Raw genomic sequence first — 22,861 nt, 5'->3', positions numbered from 1 at the left:
CCGTCGACGACAGTACTTCTTTTTCTTTTTCTCAGCGCGGCGCGCAACTTCTTCGCAGGCAACAACGATCACCTCGCCACCATGTCCAAGTGAGTCTGTCTAGAATTCATCACAAGAGAGACCGTGTGCTGACCGTCTGCAATCACGTTCAGACATCATCCGGATCTGATCCTGTGCCGAAAGCTCCCGGGCATCGCAATCGGTCGTCTGTGCGAAAAGTGCGATGGCAAATGGTGAGTCGCCCCTCCTGCCTCTCTCTGCCTCTCTCTGCCTCTCTCTGCCTCTCTCTGCCTCTCTCTGCCTCTCTCTGCCTCTCTCTGCCTCTCTCTGCCTCTCTCTGCCTCTCTTGTTGTCTTGATGACCTGTGCTGACACGAGCTGCAACAGCCCTATCTGCGACTCACTCGTGCGGCCTGCGACGCTCGTTCGCATATGCGAAGAGTGCAACTTTGGAACGTACGGCGGGCGCTGCATCATCTGTGGCAACTCCGGCATCTCGGTAAGTTAAAACCTTTCGTCCACCTCCCCTCTTGTCATTTCTTCTCTGACACGAGACCCTCACAGGATGCATACTACTGTGCCGAATGTACGCGGCTCGAAAAAGACCGTGATGGGTGTCCAAAGGTCGTCAATCTCGGTGCGAGCAGGACCGATCTGTACTACCTCCGGAAGAAGAATCAGGCCCAGACGTGAGTAGAGACGTTTACCCCCCTCATCGTGACCAGTAGACTGAGCTTTGCCTTGGTATCGTAACACAGCTTCCAAAGAGGGTGAACCAACGTGCCCGTGTCCTTCATAGTCATACCTTTGTAATTCTATACATCATCGACCATCAAGCAGTGAAGTCGAGCCAGCACAAGTGAACGGAGAAGCACTTGGCCATTTCAAAGATAAACCAGTCCCGATTCTAGCTGCTACAAAGACAAGCATAACGAAAAGCTCTATAAGTATAACAATGACTCCCGACGAGATTCGAAGACGAAACAGCTAGGCAGCACCTGAGGGTGTAAAGACGGGCGCAGTCGGGTTCTGGTGGGCACCAGCAGCCGGAGGCCCTCCCCCCGTTGGTGCTGCTCCCCCACGCCCACCGCGCCCTCCTCTAGAGCCACTCGAGGAGCCGCCTCTTGCACCACCGCGACCGCGTCCGCCGCTGCCACTGCCGCTGCCGCTGCCACCACCCCTACTAGCAGGTGCAGACGAAGAAGGCCCTGGCTCCTTCTCCTTGTCCTTCTTGCCCTTTCCACCGCCCCTTCCTCTTCCCCTGCTTGCCCCTCCTCCCCTTCCTCGCTGTCCTCCAGCTCCAGCCGCGCCCTGCTCGGACCTGACCTTAATGCTCTCCTCTTCAAACCACCTTTCAAACTCCTCCCTCTCCCTCTCTTCCCTCTTGCGCCTCTCTCCTTCCAACCGGTCCTCCTCCTGGAGCTGTGCAAAGCTTTTGACTCGTTGCGAGCTCTGCCACTGTGCAGCGTGCAGCATCGATTTCTCCTCCTCGGCTTGGATCTCGGCGAAACTCTTCTTGCCGCTGCCTCCGGCTCCGGCTCCTCCAGTACTGGGGTGAGAACCGGGCGGAGAGGGCCGTGGCGGGAAAGAAGCATTGCCGAGCGAGAGGTCCTGCAACTTCTCTCCGAGCCTCAACGTGGAAGGCGCAGGGAGTCCAACAGACGTAGCGGCCGGTGTTGACCAAGGGCTGCTACCCGAGCCAATGGCGGCGGCTGATCCTCCCAGATCTGAGCCCATGCTCCGCTTCAAGGCTGACGGTCTCGAGAAGGATGACGAGGACGATGACGGTACGCCGCTGGGCACACGTGTCGGCGTGTAAGTCGGGCCCATCATCCTGGATGAAGACGAGGAGGACACCGGGGTATCCTGCTGCAGCGGCGTCGCTACCGGTCGGAGAGGCGGCGTCCCGTGGTGCGGAGGCGTAGACGACATTCTTGACTCCGGCAGCTTCCAAGGAGAGGCCGTCGTGCCCCCACTTTGGCCCTGAGCAGCGCCGGAAGAGGCCCAAGCTGGAGATGGCGCTTCAGAAACAGAGGTTCCAAAAGAGGATTGCTGTTGCTGTTGTTGTTGTTGCTGCTGCTGCTGCCTCTTTCGGTCCTTTTGCGAGAGCTTCGTTGCCATCTGCACAGGTAGGAATCCCTGTTGCTGCTGTTGTGGCACTGCGGCAGAAACACCCTTGACTGGCGTGACTGTGCCACTGCCTGCATGTGAGCCACCAGCGGAAGCACTACCCGGACCCGTCGCCCCGAGCGAGTTTGACATGGACGATGATCCCATCCCCGACGGTCTGCGCGATTGTTCCGCAGCCATGATGGATCGCAAGTCCATCAGCGGTGACCCAGTCCCGGTCTGCTTCTCCTTCTCGACAGTCTTGGATCTCCATGGGGCCCCTCCGGGCCCAGACGAGGGAGGTGTCTTGGAAGTCGTGGCCGCAGGTGGAAGAGAGAAGCCGCTGGAAGATCGGCCGTTCGCACGAGCGGTTGGACCCAAGGAAGGCGATGCTCCGCCGGCATCGACATCGTCATCCATGGAGAACATCAAGCTGCTGTCATGCGCAGACGGTGTCGAGCCGGTGAGCGCGATTGGCTTGAGATCTGGACTTGTGATGGGCGTCGAAGACGACCCGTTCCTTCCGCGCCGACTTGCAGCTGAAAAGGAAGCATCAACGGGACCCGAGCCAGGGGAGTAGGGCTGCCGCTTGGGCACCTTGAAAGCGACGAGCCCCAGCGACGGCGGCGGGATGTCGAGGTCCTCAACGTAATCTGCATGTTTGACAAAGAGACCGGTCAGGTATTCTTCGGCGGCCTTGCGATGCATGCGCTCGTCTTGACGGTTGCGAATGAAGCGTGTCAGGTCCTTGAGCATGCGGTGTTCGAGATCATCGAGGAGGGCCGACTCGAGAAGGGTCTCCATGGTACGCGAAATGTAGTCCATGACAGCCTCCTTAAGCGGCACGGCATGGTAGAAGTCTGCGTCGGTCATCATGGCTGCCGCATGGCTCGGCTGCAAGCGACGGCGGAGGAGGGCACTGCAGACGAGCTTGAGCTTCTCCAAAAGCAGCTCGTTGGCCAGCGCCATGACCTCAACGAGGAAGTCAATGTACTGGTCATGAGATCGATCCACATCGGTCCCCGCCAGCACTTCTACGCCGATGTCGGTGTAAATATGGGCCAAGGCGACCTTGGCCACCTCCCATCTAACGTGCGTCATGTCAATGTTGATGATACCCTCTTTCCATCGGAATGACGTCCAGTGCGGCTGGAAGAAGGACGAGAAGAAGGAAGATCGACGCAGCAGGGCCGAATGCGCCGGGACGGTGCGATCAGAGAAGCGAAGAATGACGTCGTGAAGCGGTGAAGAGTGGACCTCGACATTGACGTGTTTGTTGAACAAGCGGCCAAGGTCGCCTGCCAGTGTCGGTCGTGGCGGTCGGGGTACTGGGGAATCCAGGGCCGGAGCAAGAGCGGGCAATTCCAAGAGCCTTGCCAGCTCCTTGAGTTGAGCATGAATCTGACTGCGATTGAGCTTGAGCGATGCATACTGCTTCTCGATGCGTAGTCCAACGCTGGCCGTCCACACGGCAGGCAGGTCATCGGTGTAGATGTAGTGGAGCAGAAAGAGGGCTGTGGCAAATGAGCAGCCAGGCAACGTCACCGTAATGACGTTGGCAGAGCCAACTCTGCGAACGATGACGCCTGGAGGAGCACCTCCTGTGCCCTTTGTAGGTGGATCTTCGACCTGAGCCGCAATGGATGGCATCCGCGCAGCAAAGATGGCCCGATGAGCAGGCAGATATCTCCCACCAGCAATGAGGAACATATCGCAGCCGAACGGAGGCAAGCTGACGTTGTCGGGTCCATATCTTTGGCCCTCTGTTGATCCCTCCCAGCGCCGTGCGGCCTCGCCAATGAGCTGGGCCATACGAAGATGTCGAGCCGCGCTAAGTTCTCCTTCGTTGTCTTCCTCGCCGCTGCTGCTGACGCTGCTTCCGTCGTTGTCGCTGCCCTCCCCATTCCTCGCAGCATCCTCGACGGCCAGCGCCGCCTCGGCAAGGTCAGCTGCGATACTGTTGCGATTGGCTTCGATCTCGTCGCCAGCCTTGCCGTTGAGCGAGTGGGCCTTGAGGTGGGGCAAGAGACTCTGAAGGGCTTCATTGACGGACCTTCCTCGCACTTTGATCTCACGGATGGAAGCGTCGACTTTGAGAGCGGCCCAGCCGCCGCTTTCGTTTGTCGCGACGCGAACCACTCGCTGAAGGTACGGTACTGGCTTCCAGCCAGACTTGCCCTTTCCTCCTCCCGTGCTCACAGCTGTGGCAGATGGAACAACACCGCCTCCAATCGCAGTCGCACCAGCACCTGCAGAGGTATTCAAGCCTTGGTCGCCGCCCTTTTTGGATCTCACAAAGACGTGGCCTGATTCGGTGACGAGGATCAGATCAGATCCTCCGCCCAGGGCAACGTCTCTCGCGGCGCCAATCTTTTTGTTCTTTCGCACCGACCACACCAGCTGCGGCTTGATCGTCGGTTTCGAGCCAGCCACGCCGTCCTTTGCGTATTCCGAGGGATGGTCAATGGCAAAGTGCCAGAGGTCACCCATGTCGGAGATGGCCGCGAATGCATTGTTGGGACCCGAGACGAGTCTGCGAATCGAAGGCTTCGGTCGCGCCTGGCGAGGTCGGAAGACGGACATGTCGGAGCTGAAGCCAGCCTGAGGGAAACGGACGTAGAAGGAAGAGTCGTTGTGCAGGAGCATGACATCGCCCGAGCCGAGCAGGCACGCCGTCGCGTAATCGGTCACGGCCACCGACTTGATGGCCTGCGTCGCGGCAAGGGCCGTCACCTTGCGAGGATTGACCTGGACCGGGGTGGCATTGCGGTCGTACCCGAGCTGGCCCGTATTGGTGCCCCAAGTGTAGAGCCCCTCTGCGGTAAAGGCGGCCGAATGCATCTTGCCGGCCGCTGCACCGAGAACGTGCTCCTTCTTGAGAGGTCCCTGGACCTTTCGCGGTGTGATCTGGACATCCAGGTCCGCTTGATTCGCCGTAGGTGCGCCAGTCCCTCCAAAGGTGGCTGAAGCGGTGCCCTTTGACGCTCCAGTCGACGAAACCTGCCCCTGTCCATGCTCGAGGCCAAACCCAAGCTGCGAGAAGCGGTTGTAACCAAACGTGTATAAATCACCTGACGCAGTGACGATGCAGGTGTGATCAGGCCCCACGGCAATCGACGTAGCCAGATCTGGAAAGTCGCGCAAGGGCTCAAAGCTCGTCTGCGTCGATGGCGCCCTTCCAATCCTCCCATTTGCGCCAATACCACAAGCCCAGACATTGTTGGAACGCTCTGCCGTGAGGATGATCGAAGCAAACTTGTTCATGCCAATGTCCTTGACCTTGATCCGATCGAACCGCGCGCCGGGTTCTCCGCTGCCGTCGCGACGGTCGCCCTCCCGTCTCCTCAGCTGCGTCCGATCCGGCAGTCCCCGATCGTCTCCATCTCCAACGCCGAGCGTGAAGTTCCGGTTGGCGCCCCAAAGAAAAAGGTCGCCGACGTGTCCCTCAGTTGGCGGAGGGTTGGTACCATGCAACGTCGAGTTATAAAGGTCGAAAGGGGTCAGACCTTCAAAGTCCTTGATGCGGTGGTCGGCAGGCACCGAGCGCTTCAAGAGAGTCAGGGCAGTGACTAGATTCCCATCGTAGAGAGCTCGATGCAGCGGGGTCCAGCCTGAGAAGAGGAGTCAGCGTGATTGAGGTCGGAACGACGTCTCCAACACTCACCACTTTCGTGGTCCTGCAGATTGACGTTGATACTGGGATGAGCAAGGAGGGCGGTGAGGTAGTCTACCGAGCCGGGCTCTTTGCTCGCTGCGATCAAGTGTAACGTCGTCCTGCCGAGATGGTCCCTTCGATTGACTTCAGACGGGGGACACGGCCCGTGCTGGTGGTTTCCTGCACTGCCCCAAGAGTGGTGTGCCGGCGAGCGAGGGTGCGACGACGATAGGTTGGCTGTTCCACCACCGCCACCACCACCCGCGCCGGCGTTACCGCCCTTGAGGACGGCGCGGAACCGCTTGAGATCCCGACATGCCCAGCAGTCGAGGAGAGTGGGCTGTCCAACGCTAGAACCAACCATGCGACGTGGGAGAGCGCACGAAACACGAGCGTCTGGTGTCGCCCATGCGTGTCAGTTGCACCTTTTACTGCCTCCATTTCGAAGGGTGCAAGACTCACCTCGCTCAGGCAGCCCTATCTACAGAGCCACCAGACGAGAGCTTCGTGATTACGCGAGCTCAAAGCAAAAGGATGTCGTCCGCTCCCAGGCTGCTTTCCCAGCAGGAGCAGGAACGACTGCAAAGCGCCGCGCGACAAAGAGCCGTTGGACGCGTCGAGGGTGAGTCAGCGTGTGCCGGCAGGGAAGCGAGCGGCGCAAGAATGGTTCGGACGCGCAAAGCGAAAGGGCGGGAAAAGGTCGTAATGTAAGAGAGAAAGAGAGAGAGAAGAGAGGGGTCGTGAGAAGGGTCGTCGTTGATGTTATGATGGCAACGGGTGAAAACACAAGTGAGCCAACGTTGCCTCTATCTCTTGCTGAGACAAGAAAATAAAATAAAAATAATAAATACCCCAGGGTGGAGCTGGAAGCGCGGCGCGGTCTTAGAGTAGCCCAAGGGTCTGGCCTCCTCTCAATTGGCGACAAGGAACACGTACACACGCAGGCAGCCCAGCATCTGGTTGCTTTTGCCAGGACACCTCGTAGAGCGCCGGATAAAGGGTGTTGTACAACACAGTGGAAGACTAAATGACCTTGTCGGCCAGTGCTTTTAATGTTATTGACCAGCGGTACCTGAAATGCACTCCCGTGATGACGTTTATAGTGGTAGATCGGCCCTTTTAGGCTACCATCCTATATAACGATCAATGACGGTGCAAGACATGCTGATCTGCTCGCATGCAACTTTTGGTCACTCGACAATAATAGAGCCGGCCAACAACGAAGAGCGGGCTCGACAGGAACCGAGGCGTGTGCTGATTTCTAATCGGGGTCGATCAGCAGGGCCCTGACTGGTTGGGCGGCCTTCGATACTCACGTGCAACTGTTTTTTTGGCAAAAGGCGCAAGACCCCGGTTGGCCGGGTCGAACGAGAAAGTCTCAGGCTGCAGCTAGACTACGCGACCACGCCACTTCTCGGGATCGAAGAAACATCACGACCATCATCATCATAAAACGACGACAATGCTCGAAGTCGACACAAACGGGCACAAGGTCGACGAGGGCACGGCGCAATGCCCCGTCGCACACGCGCCCACGCAGCCGCTCCCGCCAGGGCATCCCCCCACAAAGCATGCGACGGCCTCGACGTTGAGGCCTCCCACCGGCGACAAGTGTGTCTTTTTCCGTACGCCAGAGGACCTGGCTGCCACACCGCCCATCTCGAGGACCACGTCGATGTACCTCGAGCAGGCCAAGGCTGCCGCCAACATCAATCCCCTTGCGCCTGGCGCTGGGAGCACGCTGGACCCGGACACGAGCCTCGTCCTCGCCAGTCGCAATTCGCAGCTGGCACTGGTGCAGAGCAGCCATGTCAGCGAGATGCTCTCGTCGCACTTTGGCAACCACTCGCCCTTGTTCAGCTCGACGTCTGACAATGGCACCCCTCCAGACTCGCCGACGCAGCCACTCACGCCTGCCCAGCTGGCCGAATGGGCCGCCCGGCTAGATGCACTCGGTCTGAGCAAGCCCAGCACCTTTCCCATCACCTCGATGAGCACGTCTGGTGATCAGAATCTGCGCTCTCCCCTGTACGTCATTGGCGGTGAGGGAAAGGCCATTTGGACAAAGGAACTCGAGGTTGCGCTGGCCCAAGGCGCCGTCGATGCCATCGTCCACTGCCTCAAGGATGTGCCCACGGAGCTTCCTCCAGGCCTGACGCTCGCTTCCATCTTGGAGAGGGAAGACCCGCGGGATGCCCTCGTGATCAAGGATGGCCTGCCCTACAAAACGCTCGACGAGCTCCCGCCCGGATCCGTCATTGGCACCTCGTCGGTGCGGAGAGTGGCGCAGCTGCGAAGGCGATATCCCAACCTCGTCTTCAGCGACGTGCGCGGCAACCTCAACACGCGCCTTGCCAAGCTCGACTCACCCACAGGGCCCTACACCGCCCTCGTCCTCGCCGCAGCCGGCCTGGTCCGCCTGGGCATGGCATCCAGGATCACGGCCTTTCTCTCGGCGCCCGTGCTCATGTACAGCGTGGGCCAAGGCTCGCTTGCTATTGAGGTGCGCACCCCACCCGAGGGCGCCGACCCACGGACGAACCGCGATGCGCGCATCTTTGAGATGGTGCGCTCGATTGGAGACTGGCGTGCAACGTGGCGCGCCGAGGCCGAGCGCTCGCTCCTGAGGGAGCTCGAGGGCGGCTGTTCGATTCCCGTCGGCGTCGAGACGAGGTTCGAGGACCACGATGCCGTCGAGGGTGTGCGGTGCGAACGGGCCGCCGTGCAGCAGGTCAACCGGTCCAATGGGCTGGCGAGCCACAACGGCGACGACGAGGGGGCTGAGGCGCTCGTCGTCGAGGGACACACGATTCCCACGAGTCAGGTGCAGAAGCAGGAGTCGTCGTCGTCGTCGTCGTCCTCGTCATCATCGAGGCCGAGCACGCTCCAGAGGCTCGCCACTGACCGGCCCCAGCCGCCGTCGGACGGGCTTGCGAGCGGCAACGGACACATGAATGGCGACGGGGCTGTGGAGCGGGGTGACAAGGGCCGTTTCATGGCCGAAGACCGCGCAACGGAGCCAAGCGAGGGCGCCAAGCTGCTTCTGTATGCCATTGTCGTCTCCCTCGACGGCACGAGGCACTGCGGCTACGAGATGACGAAGCACTGCCACTCGATCGACGATGCGAGACAGCTGGGCCAGGAGGTGGCGAGGGAGCTGGCGACAAAGCGCGGAGCCCGGTCCATCCTCGAAGAAGTCGAGAGGCACAGGAAGCTGGCCGAGGCCGCCGACGAGAAGCGGAGAAAGCTCGAAAAGGAGAAGCGCGCGGCGGGTAAAGGGGGTGAAGGCGAGGGGGAGAACCAAGAGAGCAGAAAGAAGCTCGAAGAGGCGCTGAACAGCACACTGGACAACAACCTCGTCTCTCGACCCAACGGCGAGGTCGACCGGAGATTCGTGCCTAGAGACGATGGGCAGCCAAAGGCATGGGAGGTGTGATGGCGACTTTCTTCGCGCCCCTTCTCTTAATCACCTCCTCGGGATCGCGTCTCATGCCATACATGGACAGTCAGTTCGTTTATGGTTCTCTTTATCTTTCCACAGTATCATAGAATACATTAAAATAAGAGAATGCATGCGCGTGCTGCTTCCTTCATGGCTGCCCTTGGACTGCTTCTGCGACGGGCGCAGCGCTCGGTGCCGGCTCCTCTGGCTCCTCTTCCTTCTTGGGCGGCGCGGGTCGCTTTGCAAGGTATCCACGATTTGCCACGTTTGCGTAGTAGACTGTCGAGAGAAGCGGGCAATGATGAGCTAGAACGAAGAAGAAAAGACACGAAAAGGGCAAGGAGATTACTCACCCAGCTCCTTCTTGGACACCGGGTCAGGCTGGCGCGGCAGCACTCTGTTGACATAGAGGTGGGGCTTGGTGAGCGCCCTCAGCGTCGTAGCCGTGTAGTACCTCGTCTCGATGGCCCCTCCGACACGCTCGACGGCCTCAATTGCGGAGTAAGAAGCACGCGAGACAATGATGTTGATCGGTGTTCGGAGCTCCTCTGCGCCATCGCCCAGCAGCTTGACGCCGTCACCGACTGAATGCACGCAACGAGAGTTCAGCAACTCTCGCGCCGTGATGGGAACCGAAGGATCGATTCGTCCCTGGTCGATCCAGTCTTGGATTCGTGAGACATTGACGACGACGTATTGCTTTGCATGGCTGATGACCAACCATCGTCAGCTGCTCTGCCTCGTCGTCGAGGACATGAGAACGCGTTCGTTGGGTTTCCACTCACATATTTGTAAAGCCTCGCTTGGGATATCTCCTCATCAATGGTGTTTGGCCACCCTCGAACCCTGGCGTCGGCTTGCCATTGCCGGAGCGGGCCTTTTGTCCCTTGTGGCCCCTCGTCGATGTCCCGCCTCGGCCCGACGACGGTCCTCTTCCCAATCTCTTGACCTGTCGAGGCGCATATACAATCTCGTAAGCAAGCGAAACAAGCATAAGAACACAATCCTCAGCGCCAGCTGTACACTCACGTTCTTCTTGGGCTGCAGTGGCTTGAGATTACCGATGCTGAAGATGGAAGGTGGGGACGAAATCGTTGCGTAGCTCTGCCTCCTGCCGCCAACCACCCGGGCTCCCCTCGTCGATGTCGATGCGACAGCATGCCTTGTGGCCAGCGTAGCGCCCAGCATGGGCAGGCTGGGGCGCAGGATGGATAGCCTCGCGAAATTCGATGCCAGGCTCGCCATTGTCGATGCTCTGTCGTCGATGATGACGATGCGAAGAAGTGAGAAAAAAGTTGTGCAAGTCAGAAAAGGCAAGCCTTTCTGCCACGCGCGCGCGCGGGAGTGCGCCCAGGAAGAATTGAAAGGGTTGCTTTATTTTGGGAAGAAACAAGAAAGCGCCCGTGCTCCCTGCTGTTGGCCACGACAAAGGAGACAACGACGGCGACGGAGACGAGCGATGTCGAGACTGAGGCCGACACCGGTGCTTCCCCTGGGAGACCCTCCGGTGCCAGAAGGGCAACTTTCACCGCCACCGAGCCTGCACAGGTCTGACTCAGGCTCATCGTCCGGATCCTCGCACACCTCGCACTCCTCGCACCAGGAGCGGGAGCGACAGCGGCACCTGGGAGAGGATCCCGAAGGCCCACCGAGCGTCGTCAAGCCGGCTGCCTCAGCGGCTGCGATCCTCTTGTTCCTCTTGGCGATCCAAGCAGGCGCGCTCTGGATCTTCACAAAGGGTTTCCTGCTCACAAGAACCACCCTCGAAGGCGTAGCGCATTGCGACCGGGCGCCCGTCGAGACGTGGCAACCTCCGCGGCCCATCGACCAGGTCGAAGCTCCGCTCACAAGAACGGAGCAAGACATTCTGCAATGGCAGGAGAGTTTGCTCAAGCACGCCGAATGCACCCTTCCCTCCACGTACGACCGCGCATTTGTCCTCATCATCGATGCCCTTCGCTATGACTTCATCGCGCCCATCGAGCGCAATGATACCACGGCGAATCCATTCTTCCACGACGTCTTTAGGCTACCTCCCCAAAAGGATCGTGAGAGCCGTGAATCAAACCAGCACCTCTCCTTCCTTGCACACTTTCTCGCGGACGCGCCGACGACGACGCTGCAGCGCCTCAAGGGTCTGACGACGGGCACCTTGCCCACTTTCATCGACGCTGGCTCCAACTTTGGTGGCGCAGAGATTACCGAGGACAACTGGATCTCTCAGCTCAAGCGCAAGCTGGCAGACAGCCAGGCATCCTCCAACAAGCTTGGCTTCGCAGGCGACGATACCTGGGTTACCGTGTTCCCCTCGTTGTTTGATCCAGATTGGACCTTCCCTTACGACAGCTTCAACGTCGAGGATCTCGACAGCGTCGACCAAGGGGTCAAGGAGAAGTTGCTTCCGTTGCTTGAGAGCAAGAACAATGACTGGCGGCTGCTCATCGGGCACACACTCGGCGTTGATCACGTTGGTCACAGACTAGGAACATCACATCCTCGTATGCGCACTAAGCTCGAGGAGATGGACGACATGGTCAAAGTCATAATCGACAATCTGCCCAAAGACTCGCTCTTTGTCCTTCTGGGAGATCATGGCATGGACGACAAGGGTGACCACGGCGGCGACGGCGAGCTCGAGGTGGGCTCTGGCCTGTGGATGTATGCGCGGCAAGACCGCGCGAGAAAGGGCTCCAATGTCGAGAAGATCGCCGCCGATGTCCTTCGAGGCCTGAATAGCGGCGATATCGAGCCACATGTTCAGTTCAGCCCTCTTCGTCCATCCGAGCAGGGCCATCGATCCGTCGCGCAGATCGACCTGGTGCCCACCATGTCGCTTCTGATGGGCCTTCCCATTCCCTTCAACAATCTGGGTACCGTCATTCCTGAGGTCTTTTTGCAGCAGGCTGTCGACGCCGCTCAAGCAAAGAATCGACTGCTTCGAGCGCTCCGTGTAAACGCCATCCAGATTCACCGCTACCTCAACGCCTACGCGGCAGAGTCAAGGGATTTGCAGCCATTCGAGGCTTCGATCCGCCACGACTGGCACCAAGCCCTCCTCAAGGACGAAATCTATGCTCGCCTGCTTCACCAAGGAGCATCGTCAGAGGCCGTCGAGCATGCTGAGCTGGAAGCCTCGCGTGCCTATCTCAACTTCACTCGCAGCAGCCTCGTCCGTGCTCGCAGCGTCTGGGCCAAATTTGAGCTCTTCAAGATTGCCGCCGGCCTCGCCCTCCTTGGCATGAGCCTCGCAACGTGTCTGACACTCCGAAATGCTGCCCGGCGAGGCATTCGGTCGTCACTGGACGTCACGGATCTCGCCTCCGACGTGTACACATCAACGTGCCTTGGCGCCGCAGGAGGAGCAACGGCCGGCCTCCTTTGCAAGCTCTTCTCCATTTTCTTCGTGCCCGTGGGCCCTTTGCAAGCTTTCTCTGTCTTGGACAGCATCATCTCGGGAGCAGCTCTCGGCAGTCAGCTTAGTCTCAACTTTTCATCCAAGGACGGCGCTTTTCGGTCTTTGGCGCTGCCCTCCGATGGGCACGGATACATTGGCATGTTGCTCCCATTCCTCCATGCAGTCGCCTTCTCCTCTAACAGCTTCACTGTTCACGAGGACAAGATTGTCCTGGCCCTCGTCATGGTGGTCATCATCTATCGCGGCGTGCAAGGCTTTGTCGCGAGCCCCACCGCACGTCTCCGATTGAGGATCCCAGCTCTCATGGCCGCCACCGCCCTCTTGCTTCGCCTGGCCGCATTTAGCCGGATCTGCCGCGAAGAGCAGGCCCCCGATTGCCGATCGACGTTCTACGGAGCGGGCGACATGTCTTCCAACAGTCCTATCGCCATCCTTTTTGCCTACGTCCTCTCCTTCTTCCTGCCCACGCTCATCGGATATGCCTTGGGTATCAGTCGGTCTTTCGCGGGCGTCGCTCCCCTCTTTATCAACTGGCTCGTACGGCCTGCGCTATTGGCAGGTGCTGGCTTTTGGCTCATCGATTGGCTCCTCACCTCCAACATCCTTGGCTCAGAGCTGAGCCCAGCATCGCAGGGTGCCCTGAAGTGGGCAAAGATGGCGCTGGCGAGGGCCGACATGATGCTCATCGTCGTCATCGGTGTGGCGTTCTGGGCCTTTAGTCCACTGTGCTTGGAGCTTAAACGCGAAAACGTGTCGCCACCGCAGCAGCAGCAGCAGCAGCAGCAGCAGCCGCAGGCTCCTGGAGCTCCAACAACTAGGCTCATTGTTCTGGGCTTTGCGAACTCGCTCGGATCTTCCTACCTTCTGCTGCTTTCCCTCGTCACCGCGCTGCTCTTCCTGGTGGCTCAGTCTACGGGCCAAATTGTCCTTGTACTGGCCTTTTTGGTCATTGTATGCTGCGCGGAGGCTGGCGACGGCGAACGTGACGGACGTCTTCTCAACGAAGCACTCGCAAAGGCTGCCATTCCCGTCGACGCCGCAGTTCCCAACAAAAAGGGCAATGACACACCGTCGTCCTCGTTTGCTGCAGCCGCCGCAGCAGCGTCTGGTCCCAAGGGATCGCCCACCGTGACATTCCTGGAGGTGGCGACAGTGGCCCTCGTGGGTTTTGTGACGTTCTTTGCTACAGGTCACCAGGCCACCTTTGCATCGATCCAATGGAGGACCGCCTTTGTAGGATTCGACACGGTCGTCTACCCCTTCTCGCCCCTCCTCGTCGCGCTCAACAGCTTTGGTCCAGTAGCGCTGCTACCAGCAATGGCGGTGCCGTTGCTGGTCCTGTGGAATTTGGCCCCGAGGCCACGAAGGGGAGCTTCTCAGCAGCAGCAGCAGCAGCAGCAACAGGGAAGCGCCGCCCAAGCAGCGCCAGAGGAAGAAAGGATGCCGACGCTGGCTGTCCTCCTGGACGCCTCCTTGTCCTTTATCCTCTATCACTCCATTGTGACGTTCTCGTCTGCGCTCTTTGCAGCGCACTTCAAGAGGCATCTGATGCTCTTCAAGATCTGGACGCCGAGATTCATGACCGGCGCTGTGACGCTCCTCGTCTCCCACGTCGGCCTCATCATCGGTGTCTTGGCCGCGGCCAACATCATGAGCAAGGTCATCATCACGTTTGGTTCGCGCTTCTAGCACACACAAATAGGGACTCTAGATAGAAATGCCATTTTTTTTTCACAAACAACACGTTCACCCCTTTACGCTGCCGTATCTTGCCCGGTAGTCCTTCATGCTCTCGATCTCCTTTTCGTATCCTCCCCGCGCCTCAAGGAACGCAATGATCTGGTCCAGTCCCACGACGCTGAGGACTGGCACACCTAGCCGCTTGCTCACCATGTCGACGGTCCCCTCCGTGTCGTCCTCCTTGATCCGCTCCTGCCTATCGAGGGCAATGCAGACGCCGACGAGCTTTGCGTCCTTCTCTGCCGCAATGTATGCAACGGCCTCGTTGATGGCGGTGCCGGCCGTCATGACGTCGTCGAGTACGAGCACCCTCTTTCCCTTCATTGACGCACCGACCAGGGTGCCGCCCTCGCCGTGCGTCTTAGCCTCCTTGCGGTTGTAGGTGAAGCCGACATTGATGCCGTGCTGCAGCTGCAGGGCCATGGCGACCGTGGCAGCGAGCGGGATGCCCTTGTAGGCAGGGCCAAACAGGACGTCAAACTCGACGCCGCTGCGCTTGATCCGCTCGGCATAGCAGCTCGCGACGGCGGCGATGCTCTCGCCCGTGCAGAAGAGGCCCGCGTTGAAAAAGTAGGGCGACTGGCGGCCCGACTTGAGGGTGAATGGACCGCCAAACTTGAGAATCTCCGACGAGAGGAGCATCGAGAGGTACGAGACCTGGTACGGCTCCAGCGTCGAAGACGTCTTGGGGTCCCGGGCCGAGGTCGGTACGGCGTGCACGGCAAAGGGCGCAGCCATGGTGCTGTTCTAGAGATTGTCGGGTCGATCCTGATCAGCAGGATAAGAAATTGGGAAAAAAAGGAAAGCAGAAAGAGTTGACGAGGTGGAGCCTCGGCCGACAAAAAAGAAAAGCAAGCTTTCTTTCTCTGTCTAGGGCGCTCGTCCCTGATCCTTTCTTCTTGACTCGACTACACAAACATGGCGAGCCAGGAGCAACAGCAACCCGAGAAGGCGCCCGCCGCGGCGCCCAACCTCGATGAGGAGCTCAAGTGAGTAGCAGAAGCTGTGTATCGAAAGGGGCACGATGGCCTGACACCGGAGCACAGCCCGGACGGAACCCCGCTGTCGGACAACCAGAAGAAGAAGAGGGCAGCCAAGCTGGAAAAGGAGCGGAAAAAGGCAGAGACGGCTGCCAGGGTTGCTGCCGAGAAGGCGCAACGAGAAGCAAGCGAGCAGGTGTGTCACATTTGTTCCTGATCAGGAAGCCTAGAGGCTGATCTGTTGCATTGAATGCAGGACTTTGCTTCGCAAAACTACGGCGAGCTGCCATTGAACCAGTCGCAGGAGCGGACAGGGCGCAAATTCACCGACATTGGCGAGATCAGCGCTGCCTTGGACGGCAAGGATGTGCTCTTCACGGCTCGCATTCAGCAGTCGAGGTCTCCCTCTGGTATGTGACAGGCCCGTCGCTCACCTTTGGGCCTCTTACAGCTGACACTGGAAACAGCCAAGCTCGTCTTCCTGACGCTGCGTAAGCGATTCGACTGTGTTCAGTGCGTTCTGGCTCAGGCACCCGAAAAGGTGTCGAAGCAGATGGTCAAGTGGGCCAACGGCATCGACGCAGAGACTATCGTCCAAGTCGAGGGCACCGTATCCAAGGTCGACAAGCCTATCGAGTCATCTACGGTGACAGTCAAGGATGCCGAGGTCAAGATCAGCAAGATCCACGTCGTCTCTGGGCTCAAGCTTGACGAGCCCATTCCCTTCTACGTCGATGATGCCGTGCGGTCCGACGCCGAGATTCAGGCCTCGCAGTCGACCGACAGGCCAATGGCATTTATCGGCATCGACACGCGCCTCGACAACCGTGTCCTGGACCTGCGCACGGCCACGAACCAGGCCATCTTCCGTATCCAGCACGGCGTCTGCAAGCTCTTCCGCGAATTCCTCGATGACCGGGGCTTCGTTGAGATCCACACGCCCAAGCTCCAGGCAGCAGCCACCGAGAGCGGAGCCAGCGTCTTCAAGGTCAGCTACTTCAAGGGCGACGCCTTCCTGGCCCAATCTCCCCAGCTTCCCAAGCAGATGGCCATCTCTGCCGACTTTGGCAAAGTCTATGAGATTGGCCCCGTGTTCCGGGCAGAGGACAGCAACACGCCTCGCCACATGACGGAATTCACCGGCCTCGACCTCGAGATGGCTTTCGACGAGCACTACCACGAGGTTCTCGACGTTCTCTCGGGCCTTTTCACCTTCATCTTCCAGCAGCTTCCCAAGCGGTACAGCAAGGAAATCGAGGTGATCCGAAAGCAATTCCCTGTCGAGGACTTCCTCGTCCCCGATCAAATGCCGCGGCTCGAATTCCCCGAGGCCGTCAAGATGCTGCGCGAGGCGGGCCAGGAGATTGGCGACTACGACGATTTGAGCACGGAGCAGGAGCGCGTCCTGGGCAAGGCTGTGCGCGACAAGTACAAGAGCGACTTCTTCATGTTGGACCGGTTCCCGCTGGCCATTCGGCCGTTCTACACGATGCCCGACCCCAAGGACGACAAGTACAGTCTGTCGTACGACTTTTTCTTCCGCGGACAGGAGATTCTGTCGGGCGCTCAGCGTGTCCACGACCCCAAGCTGCTCGAAGCGAGGATGGCCGAGGCCAACATTCCCGTCAGCGCCATGAAGCCATACGTCGACGCCTTCAGGCTCGGTTGCCCTCCCCATGCAGGAGCAGGCATCGGTCTCGAGCGTGTCGTCATGTTCTACCTCGGCCTGGTGTGTACCCATCTCTGGTTGCTTGATGCCGATCCCCCGCCTCTCTTTCCTGACATTCTCGTTTTCCAAACAGGGCAACATCAGGAGAGCAAGCATGTTCCCCCGCGACCCCAAGCGGCTGGAGCCCTGATTGCTTCCCAGCTCTCTACCCTTGTGAATTGCATTGGACCCAGTCTGTGGCTAGAAAGCAGGGGAAAGTAGAAATGGCAAATGAAAAGAAACAAGACGAAGGACCATGCTCCTTTCTCACGTGTCTGCAAAATGAGTCAGCGCCAAAGTTGAGACGGAGCAAGCAGTGACTCCGCTCGCTCCAATTGCTGTTTGGCCGGCTTCATATAAGACTTCCACTACAGGAGTGCTCGAAGTACTTGGCGCTTTTTTTTTTGATTGTCGACAACGAAGTGAACCAAGAGGTCAGTAGTAGGTGGGGGCTCTTCGCGTCACCGGCCCAGAGCTGCTGCTTTTGGTCCTGGAAGGCTACACTAAAGCGCGTCTCAGCTGAAAGTCAGTGGAGGCGCGCATCGCATGCATAGCACTGCTGCACCCTGACTACACGTTCTCCGCAACGGCCACCAAGGCGTCTCTTTGCTGCTCCATCGTCCATTTGGCACTCACGCCTTTCCTTTACTACTTCTTTTTACACGTTCCTCCTCCAAACGCTCTTCCTGTATCTTCAGCCTCATACCATATGTCGGCTCCAAGATTACGCGACGGCGGTGGCGGCTCAGCTCCTCCTGCCGGCTCCACCGCCACAAGCGCCACTATTGCTGCTCCTGCTGTTGCTCCTGCTGTTGCTCCTGCTGTCGGGGCGGCGGGAGCGACCGCCAACGCGTCCGCAGCATCGGCACCAGCAGCGGGAGGGGTGGCCGGTAAGAAGAACGCGAACACCATCGACGCGCTCACGGCGACATTGCAGAGCAGCAAGCTGGCCGACAGTGCCAGTGCCACGAGTGGGGACAGACTTGCGACGATGGACAACGACGCCATCAAGACGCTGCTGCTTGACACGAGCACCGAGTCTGGCGAAGTCCTGAGCGTCTGCCTTCACGATCACATCTGGGCCAACGGTGGAGAGGCAGTTCTCCGCCTGGGACTGCCACCGAGGACCTACGAGGAGCAGGAGCACTTTAAGCACGACATTGACGGGATCGAGGCTGTCGATCGGTGCTTCACCGAGAACGAGCTCGATCTGGCCGTCAAGAATGTCGTGAGGGCATGCCAGGATGCCGAAGGCCAGGCTACGGTGCTGTGCAGGGGACAGAGTCCACAGTCGAGCTACGCCTACCTGATGCTCCGGAGAATACCGGCGGGTGCCCAGGAGCTCCTGGAGCTGCGCATCGCCGTCATTGGCAATGTCGACGCCGGCAAGTCGTCTACCCTCGGCGTTCTTACCAAGGGCGGGCTCGATGATGGACGAGGCAAAGCCCGTGTCAACCTGTTCAGACACAAGCACGAGATCGAGAGCGGGCGAACGTCAAGCGTAGGCATGGAAATCGTGGGTTTCGACAGCGAGGGTGAGGTCGTCACGAATGCCGAAAAGGGGTCGACGGAGCCAGGAAGAAAGATGAGCTGGGAGGAGGTGTGTGCGAGGAGCGCAAAGGTTATTTCTTTCATTGTGAGTACGCGCCAGTTTGGGAAAGAACAGCTCATGTGCTGAAGCGAGGGTACCACTGGCAGGACCTCGCGGGACACGAGCGCTACCTCAAGACGACCGTTGGTGGTCTCACAGGATGCCTGCCCGACTTTTGCATGCTCATGGTCGGCGGCAATGCGGGTCTGATTGGCATGAGCAAGGAGCATCTCGGCGTGGCTCTGGCCCTTGCTGTTCCTGTGCTCGTGTGTATCACAAAGGTCGACATGACTCCTCCGCACATCCTCGAGGCAACCATCAAGCAGCTTAGCAAGATTCTGCGCTCGCCCGGCTGCCGCAAGACGCCCGTCTTTGTCGAGAATCAGGAGCAGGCCGTTGAGACGGCATTGCGGCTGGGGAACGAGCGCATCTGCCCCATCTTTCAGATCTCCAATGTCACGGGCCAGAATCTTCCGCTCCTACGCTCCTTTCTCAACGTGCTGCCCCAGGCAAACCCGGCCAAGTTCTCGCCAGAGGCACCCTTCAAGTTCCAATTGCAGGATGTGTTCAGCGTCCCATTCGTTGGCTGCGTCGTCAGCGGCGTCATTCTGTCTGGCGTTGTCAAGGTGGGCGATAACCTCATCATCGGACCCGACACACTGGGCCAGTTCACGCCCACTAGTGTTCGTTCCATCCAGCGCAAGCGTGTCAACGTCGATGCTGCCTCTGCCGGACAGAGCGCCTCTTTTGCGCTCAAGCGCATCCGTCGCAACCAGGTCCGCAAGGGCATGGTCATGCTCTCGCGCACTGACTCGCCTCCCAAGGCCTCAATGACGTGCGACGCCGAGATTCTCTGTCTGTACCACTCCACGACACTGAGCGTAGGAAGCTGCATGGTGCTCCATGCCGCCAGCATCCGGCAGACGGTACGCATCCTGGCCATTGCTAAGCTCGACTCGCACGGCGATGTCTCCACTGACACCACGATGGCCTCGGCCAACCCCGACAAGCCCGTGGTGAGAACGGGCGACCGAGCGCTGCTCAGATTGCAGTTCATCAGGTTTGCAGAATACGTTGAGCCGGGCCTGAAGCTCATCACGAGGGAGGGCAAAACGAAGCTTATTGGAGTCATTCGCTCCGTGGGCCAGACGGGCCCTCTGGGTGCGGTGAACAAGCAGCCCGATTCTCAGGGTCCCACCATGTCTGCCCCACCTGCCAATGCCACGGCGACCGCAAGCGCTTGAAATTCTTTTATCGACTCTTGTCTCTCCCGTACTGTATTCTTACGCATCATCACCGTGATCCTCCCGTCGAGGCTATCGTAATCATCGTCCACGTGGCAATTCTCTGTTATTTTGAAACGAGCGAAGATGATTGGACTGAGGGTTAGTCTTACAAAATCGGATTTTGCCATCACGAACCCGTGACAACCACCTTCTCTCGTCTCTCTCTTCGTTGTCCCCTCTCGACGAGACGAAGCAAAGATGCAGCGTGCTTGTGAGTATTGATTCCCGCGATCCGCGAGAGGCGTTGACTAGAAGATGGGCGGCTGCTGACGACGGCGATTTCTGGCACAGCTATTCTCGCTCGCCACGCCTCGGCCACCTCGGGTCGTCTTTCGAGGTCCAGCGTGTCGGCAGCTGTCTCTGCAGCCGGTGCACCCGCTGGTGCGCGAGGTCTCGCCACGGTCCAGGATGCGCCCCAGAGAAAGTATGGAGGTCTGAGGGACCAGGACCGCATCTTCCAAAATGCATACATGAGGCATGACCACCTTCTCAAGGGTGCACTTGTGAGTCTCTCCTTGATCAAAGACGATTTTCGCAAAAGAAGTTTGAAGATTGTGGAAGCTGAAGAAGCTTGCAATCAGGCCCGTGGTGACTGGTACCGAACGCGTGACATCATCGACAAAGGCCACGACTGGATCATCTCGCAGATGAAGGCTTCTGGCCTGCGAGGCCGCGGTGGAGCAGGTTTCCCCTCTGGCCTCAAGTGGTCCTTCATGCTCAAGCCCGGCTGGGAAAAGGACCCTCGGCCACGGTATCTCGTCGTCAATGCCGATGAGGGTGAGCCAGGAACGTGCAAGGACCGAGAGATCATGCGTGGCGACCCGCACAAGCTAGTCGAGGGCTGCCTCGTCGCTGGACGAGCGATGGGCGCCAACGCTGCCTACATCTACATTCGCGGAGAGTTCTACCTCGAGGCCGCCCACGTTCAGCAGGCCGTCAACGAGGCGTACAAGGAGGGCCTCATTGGCAAGAATGCCTGCGGCAGTGGCTACGACTTTGATGTCTAGTGAGTGCCTCTACGTGACTTGACGTGATATTGAGAAGGACCAAGAGCTGACGACATCGAACAGCGTTCACAAGGGAGCTGGTGCTTACATCTGCGGCGAGGAGACGGCCCTTATCGAATCGCTCGAGGGAAAGCAGGGCAAGCCGAGACTCAAGCCCCCGTTCCCTGCCGACGTGGGCGTCTTCGGCTGCCCCACCACGGTGGCCAACGTCGAGACCGTCGCTGCGGCACCCACCATCATCCGTCGCGGCCCTGCTTGGTTCGCCGGCTTTGGCCGTGAGAAGAACCAGGGCACCAAGTTGTTTGCTATCTCCGGCCACGTCAACAACCCTTGCGTCGTCGAAGAAGAGATGAGCATTCCCCTGCGCGAGCTCATCGAGCGCCACTGCGGCGGTGTTCGCGGCGGCTGGGACAATCTTCTGGGCATCATTCCCGGTGGCTCTTCGGTGCCGATTCTCCCCAAGAACCGTTGCGATGATGTCCTGATGGACTTTGACTCGCTCAAGGATGCGCAGTCGTCGCTGGGAACGGGCGCCGTGATTGTCATGGACAAGTCGACGGACGTCATCAAGGGCATCTCGCGCTTTGCAAAGTTCTACGCCCACGAGTCGTGCGGCCAGTGCACACCCTGCCGAGAGGGAACGACGTGGATGAAGAAGATGATGGCGCGGATGGAAGAGGGCAGAGCGGACTGGCGAGAAATCGACCAGCTCTGGGAGATTACAAAGCAGGCAGAGGGCCACACGATCTGCGCATTGGCAGACGCTGCCGCCTGGCCGATCCAGGGCCTGCTCCGGCACTTTAGGCCAGAGATTGAAGAGAGGATCGCACAATACCAGGAAAAGCACGGGAATGTCTTGTTTGGCGGCAAGCTTGCAAAGGACCAGCGACCCGACCTGGCCCTCCCGCCAAACCTTGCGGCGCCTACTCCAAGCAAGCAGCTGCAGTAAACGTCTTAATTCTCTCTGTTCAATCAGATTCTTTTCCCGGTTTATCTGTCTGTTGCAACGCTGGTCTGAGAGAGCTGTGACTTTCCTATTTTGTTGCACAAATGTATTGAGTAGTGGACAGTAACGCTACAGGGTGATGGACGAGAGGAAGACACAGCGACTATGGTGCCTGGTGACGTTGTTCCTCGAGGCGCTTGACGATGTAAAGGGAGCTGTCGAGGAAGCTGTGGAGACCAATTGCGTCAGCACGCGTCCAAAGACGGGCGTACACGTCTCGGAGACGACGAGACTGGGGCCAGTAGTAGTAGCTACTCACCGCTCGACGCAGTTTGCCAGGCACGCCTCCTCGCCCCTGCCGAAGCGAGAGCCAATAGACGAGGTAACGCACTTGTCCCAGCACATCTGTAGAGGAGGTATGGCGATGCATGTGAGTGTGACGGTACGAGGGAGAAAGAAGAGGTGATGGACCCACGTCGGTGAAGTTGTGAATGCTCGATTGGACGCGCGCCTTTGCCTGCTCAGCGTCGAGGAACGACTGCAGCTCCCTGTCGACGGAGGCACGTCTCTGTCAGCCCACAGACTGCTTGAAGACTCCACCATACAGGCAACCAATCACTCACTTCTGGTCGCTTTCGCCAAGTCCTGATGCCATCGTTGTCGATGTGGAGATGTCCAGGGACGTCGTTTGGGTGATGAGATGATGTTGGCGGAAGAAGCAACAAAAAAAAGTTGAGGCAATTATTTCTTCGCAGTGGTCGGAGCGGATCCCATTCGGGGCAGGCAGAGAGAGTTCTTTGTAAGCAGCGCGTGTCGAAAAAGTGCTCCGTGAATTGGTGACATTTTAATAATCATTAATGACGCCCTCGCAACACCTCCAACCACGGTTGCGCAAGACGGCGGAGAGGGGGGGAAAGGGGGAAGCGAGGCCCAGCGGTCCAAAGCACTTACACCGAGATGATTCACCTCGGCATGTCGTACGG

At 59.0% G+C, this 22,861-nt stretch overlaps 10 protein-coding genes across 10 annotated transcripts; 6 read left to right on the top strand and 4 right to left on the bottom strand.

The window, feature by feature from the left end:
* Positions 1-81: 81 nt before the first annotated feature.
* On the top strand, positions 82-692 carry FA10DRAFT_285788 (putative Pre-mRNA splicing factor ini1; the record flags this gene model as incomplete). Its single annotated transcript, XM_025524028.1, has 4 exons — positions 82-89; positions 153-233; positions 387-498; positions 564-692. 4 exons carry the CDS (start codon positions 82-84, stop codon positions 690-692), a joined length of 330 nt encoding a protein of 109 aa, XP_025377273.1.
* Positions 693-868: 176 nt separating this feature from the next.
* Positions 869-6,563, bottom strand: FA10DRAFT_301356 (hypothetical protein). The gene is made up of 3 exons (XM_025524973.1): positions 6,226-6,563; positions 5,773-6,159; positions 869-5,719 (listed from the first exon to the last, which is right to left on the bottom strand). The coding sequence occupies exons 2-3, from the start codon at positions 6,125-6,127 to the stop codon at positions 987-989; spliced, it is 5,088 nt and encodes a 1,695-aa protein (XP_025377272.1). The 5' UTR covers positions 6,128-6,159; positions 6,226-6,563; the 3' UTR covers positions 869-986.
* Positions 6,564-7,200: 637 nt separating this feature from the next.
* FA10DRAFT_266583 (hypothetical protein) lies at positions 7,201-9,481 on the top strand. Its single transcript, XM_025521554.1, has one exon. The coding sequence runs from the start codon at positions 7,226-7,228 to the stop codon at positions 9,197-9,199; it is 1,974 nt and encodes a 657-aa protein (XP_025377271.1). The 5' UTR covers positions 7,201-7,225; the 3' UTR covers positions 9,200-9,481.
* FA10DRAFT_266582 (ribosomal protein L15) lies at positions 8,882-10,481 on the bottom strand. Its single transcript, XM_025521553.1, has 4 exons — positions 10,235-10,481; positions 9,991-10,154; positions 9,559-9,914; positions 8,882-9,484 (listed from the first exon to the last, which is right to left on the bottom strand). Exons 1-4 carry the CDS (start codon positions 10,448-10,450, stop codon positions 9,354-9,356), a joined length of 867 nt encoding a protein of 288 aa, XP_025377270.1. The 5' UTR covers positions 10,451-10,481; the 3' UTR covers positions 8,882-9,353.
* A 387-nt stretch (positions 10,482-10,868) lies between these two features.
* FA10DRAFT_219955 (hypothetical protein) lies at positions 10,869-14,309 on the top strand (the record flags this gene model as incomplete). The annotated part of the gene is made up of 3 exons (XM_025518539.1): positions 10,869-13,370; positions 13,410-13,649; positions 13,737-14,309. Coding segments are annotated over 3 exons (3,315 nt in total), but the record flags the coding sequence as incomplete, so codon positions are not given.
* FA10DRAFT_251368 (orotate phosphoribosyltransferase) lies at positions 14,285-15,098 on the bottom strand (the record flags this gene model as incomplete). The annotated part of the gene is made up of 1 exon (XM_025519606.1): positions 14,285-15,098. One exon carries the CDS (start codon positions 15,096-15,098, stop codon positions 14,367-14,369), a length of 732 nt encoding a protein of 243 aa, XP_025377268.1. The 3' UTR covers positions 14,285-14,366.
* A 165-nt stretch (positions 15,099-15,263) lies between these two features.
* FA10DRAFT_251364 (aspartyl-tRNA synthetase) lies at positions 15,264-17,322 on the top strand. Its single transcript, XM_025519605.1, has 5 exons — positions 15,264-15,349; positions 15,407-15,536; positions 15,597-15,750; positions 15,808-17,069; positions 17,143-17,322. Exons 1-5 carry the CDS (start codon positions 15,279-15,281, stop codon positions 17,197-17,199), a joined length of 1,674 nt encoding a protein of 557 aa, XP_025377267.1. The 5' UTR covers positions 15,264-15,278; the 3' UTR covers positions 17,200-17,322.
* A 128-nt stretch (positions 17,323-17,450) lies between these two features.
* Positions 17,451-19,981, top strand: FA10DRAFT_266580 (P-loop containing nucleoside triphosphate hydrolase protein). Its single transcript, XM_025521552.1, has 2 exons — positions 17,451-18,684; positions 18,747-19,981. The coding sequence occupies exons 1-2, from the start codon at positions 17,758-17,760 to the stop codon at positions 19,881-19,883; spliced, it is 2,064 nt and encodes a 687-aa protein (XP_025377266.1). The 5' UTR covers positions 17,451-17,757; the 3' UTR covers positions 19,884-19,981.
* A 117-nt stretch (positions 19,982-20,098) lies between these two features.
* On the top strand, positions 20,099-22,000 carry FA10DRAFT_266579 (NADH-ubiquinone oxidoreductase). The gene is made up of 4 exons (XM_025521551.1): positions 20,099-20,136; positions 20,217-20,428; positions 20,507-20,931; positions 20,996-22,000. Exons 1-4 carry the CDS (start codon positions 20,124-20,126, stop codon positions 21,879-21,881), a joined length of 1,536 nt encoding a protein of 511 aa, XP_025377265.1. The 5' UTR covers positions 20,099-20,123; the 3' UTR covers positions 21,882-22,000.
* On the bottom strand, positions 21,911-22,568 carry FA10DRAFT_266578 (putative TIM8-translocase of the mitochondrial inner membrane). The gene is made up of 4 exons (XM_025521550.1): positions 22,502-22,568; positions 22,354-22,426; positions 22,198-22,283; positions 21,911-22,105 (listed from the first exon to the last, which is right to left on the bottom strand). The coding sequence occupies exons 1-4, from the start codon at positions 22,531-22,533 to the stop codon at positions 22,042-22,044; spliced, it is 255 nt and encodes an 84-aa protein (XP_025377264.1). The 5' UTR covers positions 22,534-22,568; the 3' UTR covers positions 21,911-22,041.
* Between the last annotated feature and the right edge of the window lie 293 nt (positions 22,569-22,861).

The sequence above is a fragment of the Acaromyces ingoldii genome (genome assembly GCF_003144295.1).
Source record: "Acaromyces ingoldii strain MCA 4198 unplaced genomic scaffold FA10scaffold_3, whole genome shotgun sequence".
NCBI lineage: Eukaryota > Fungi > Basidiomycota > Exobasidiomycetes > Exobasidiales > Cryptobasidiaceae > Acaromyces > Acaromyces ingoldii.
This window is presented reverse-complemented; position numbering and strand designations above follow the sequence as displayed.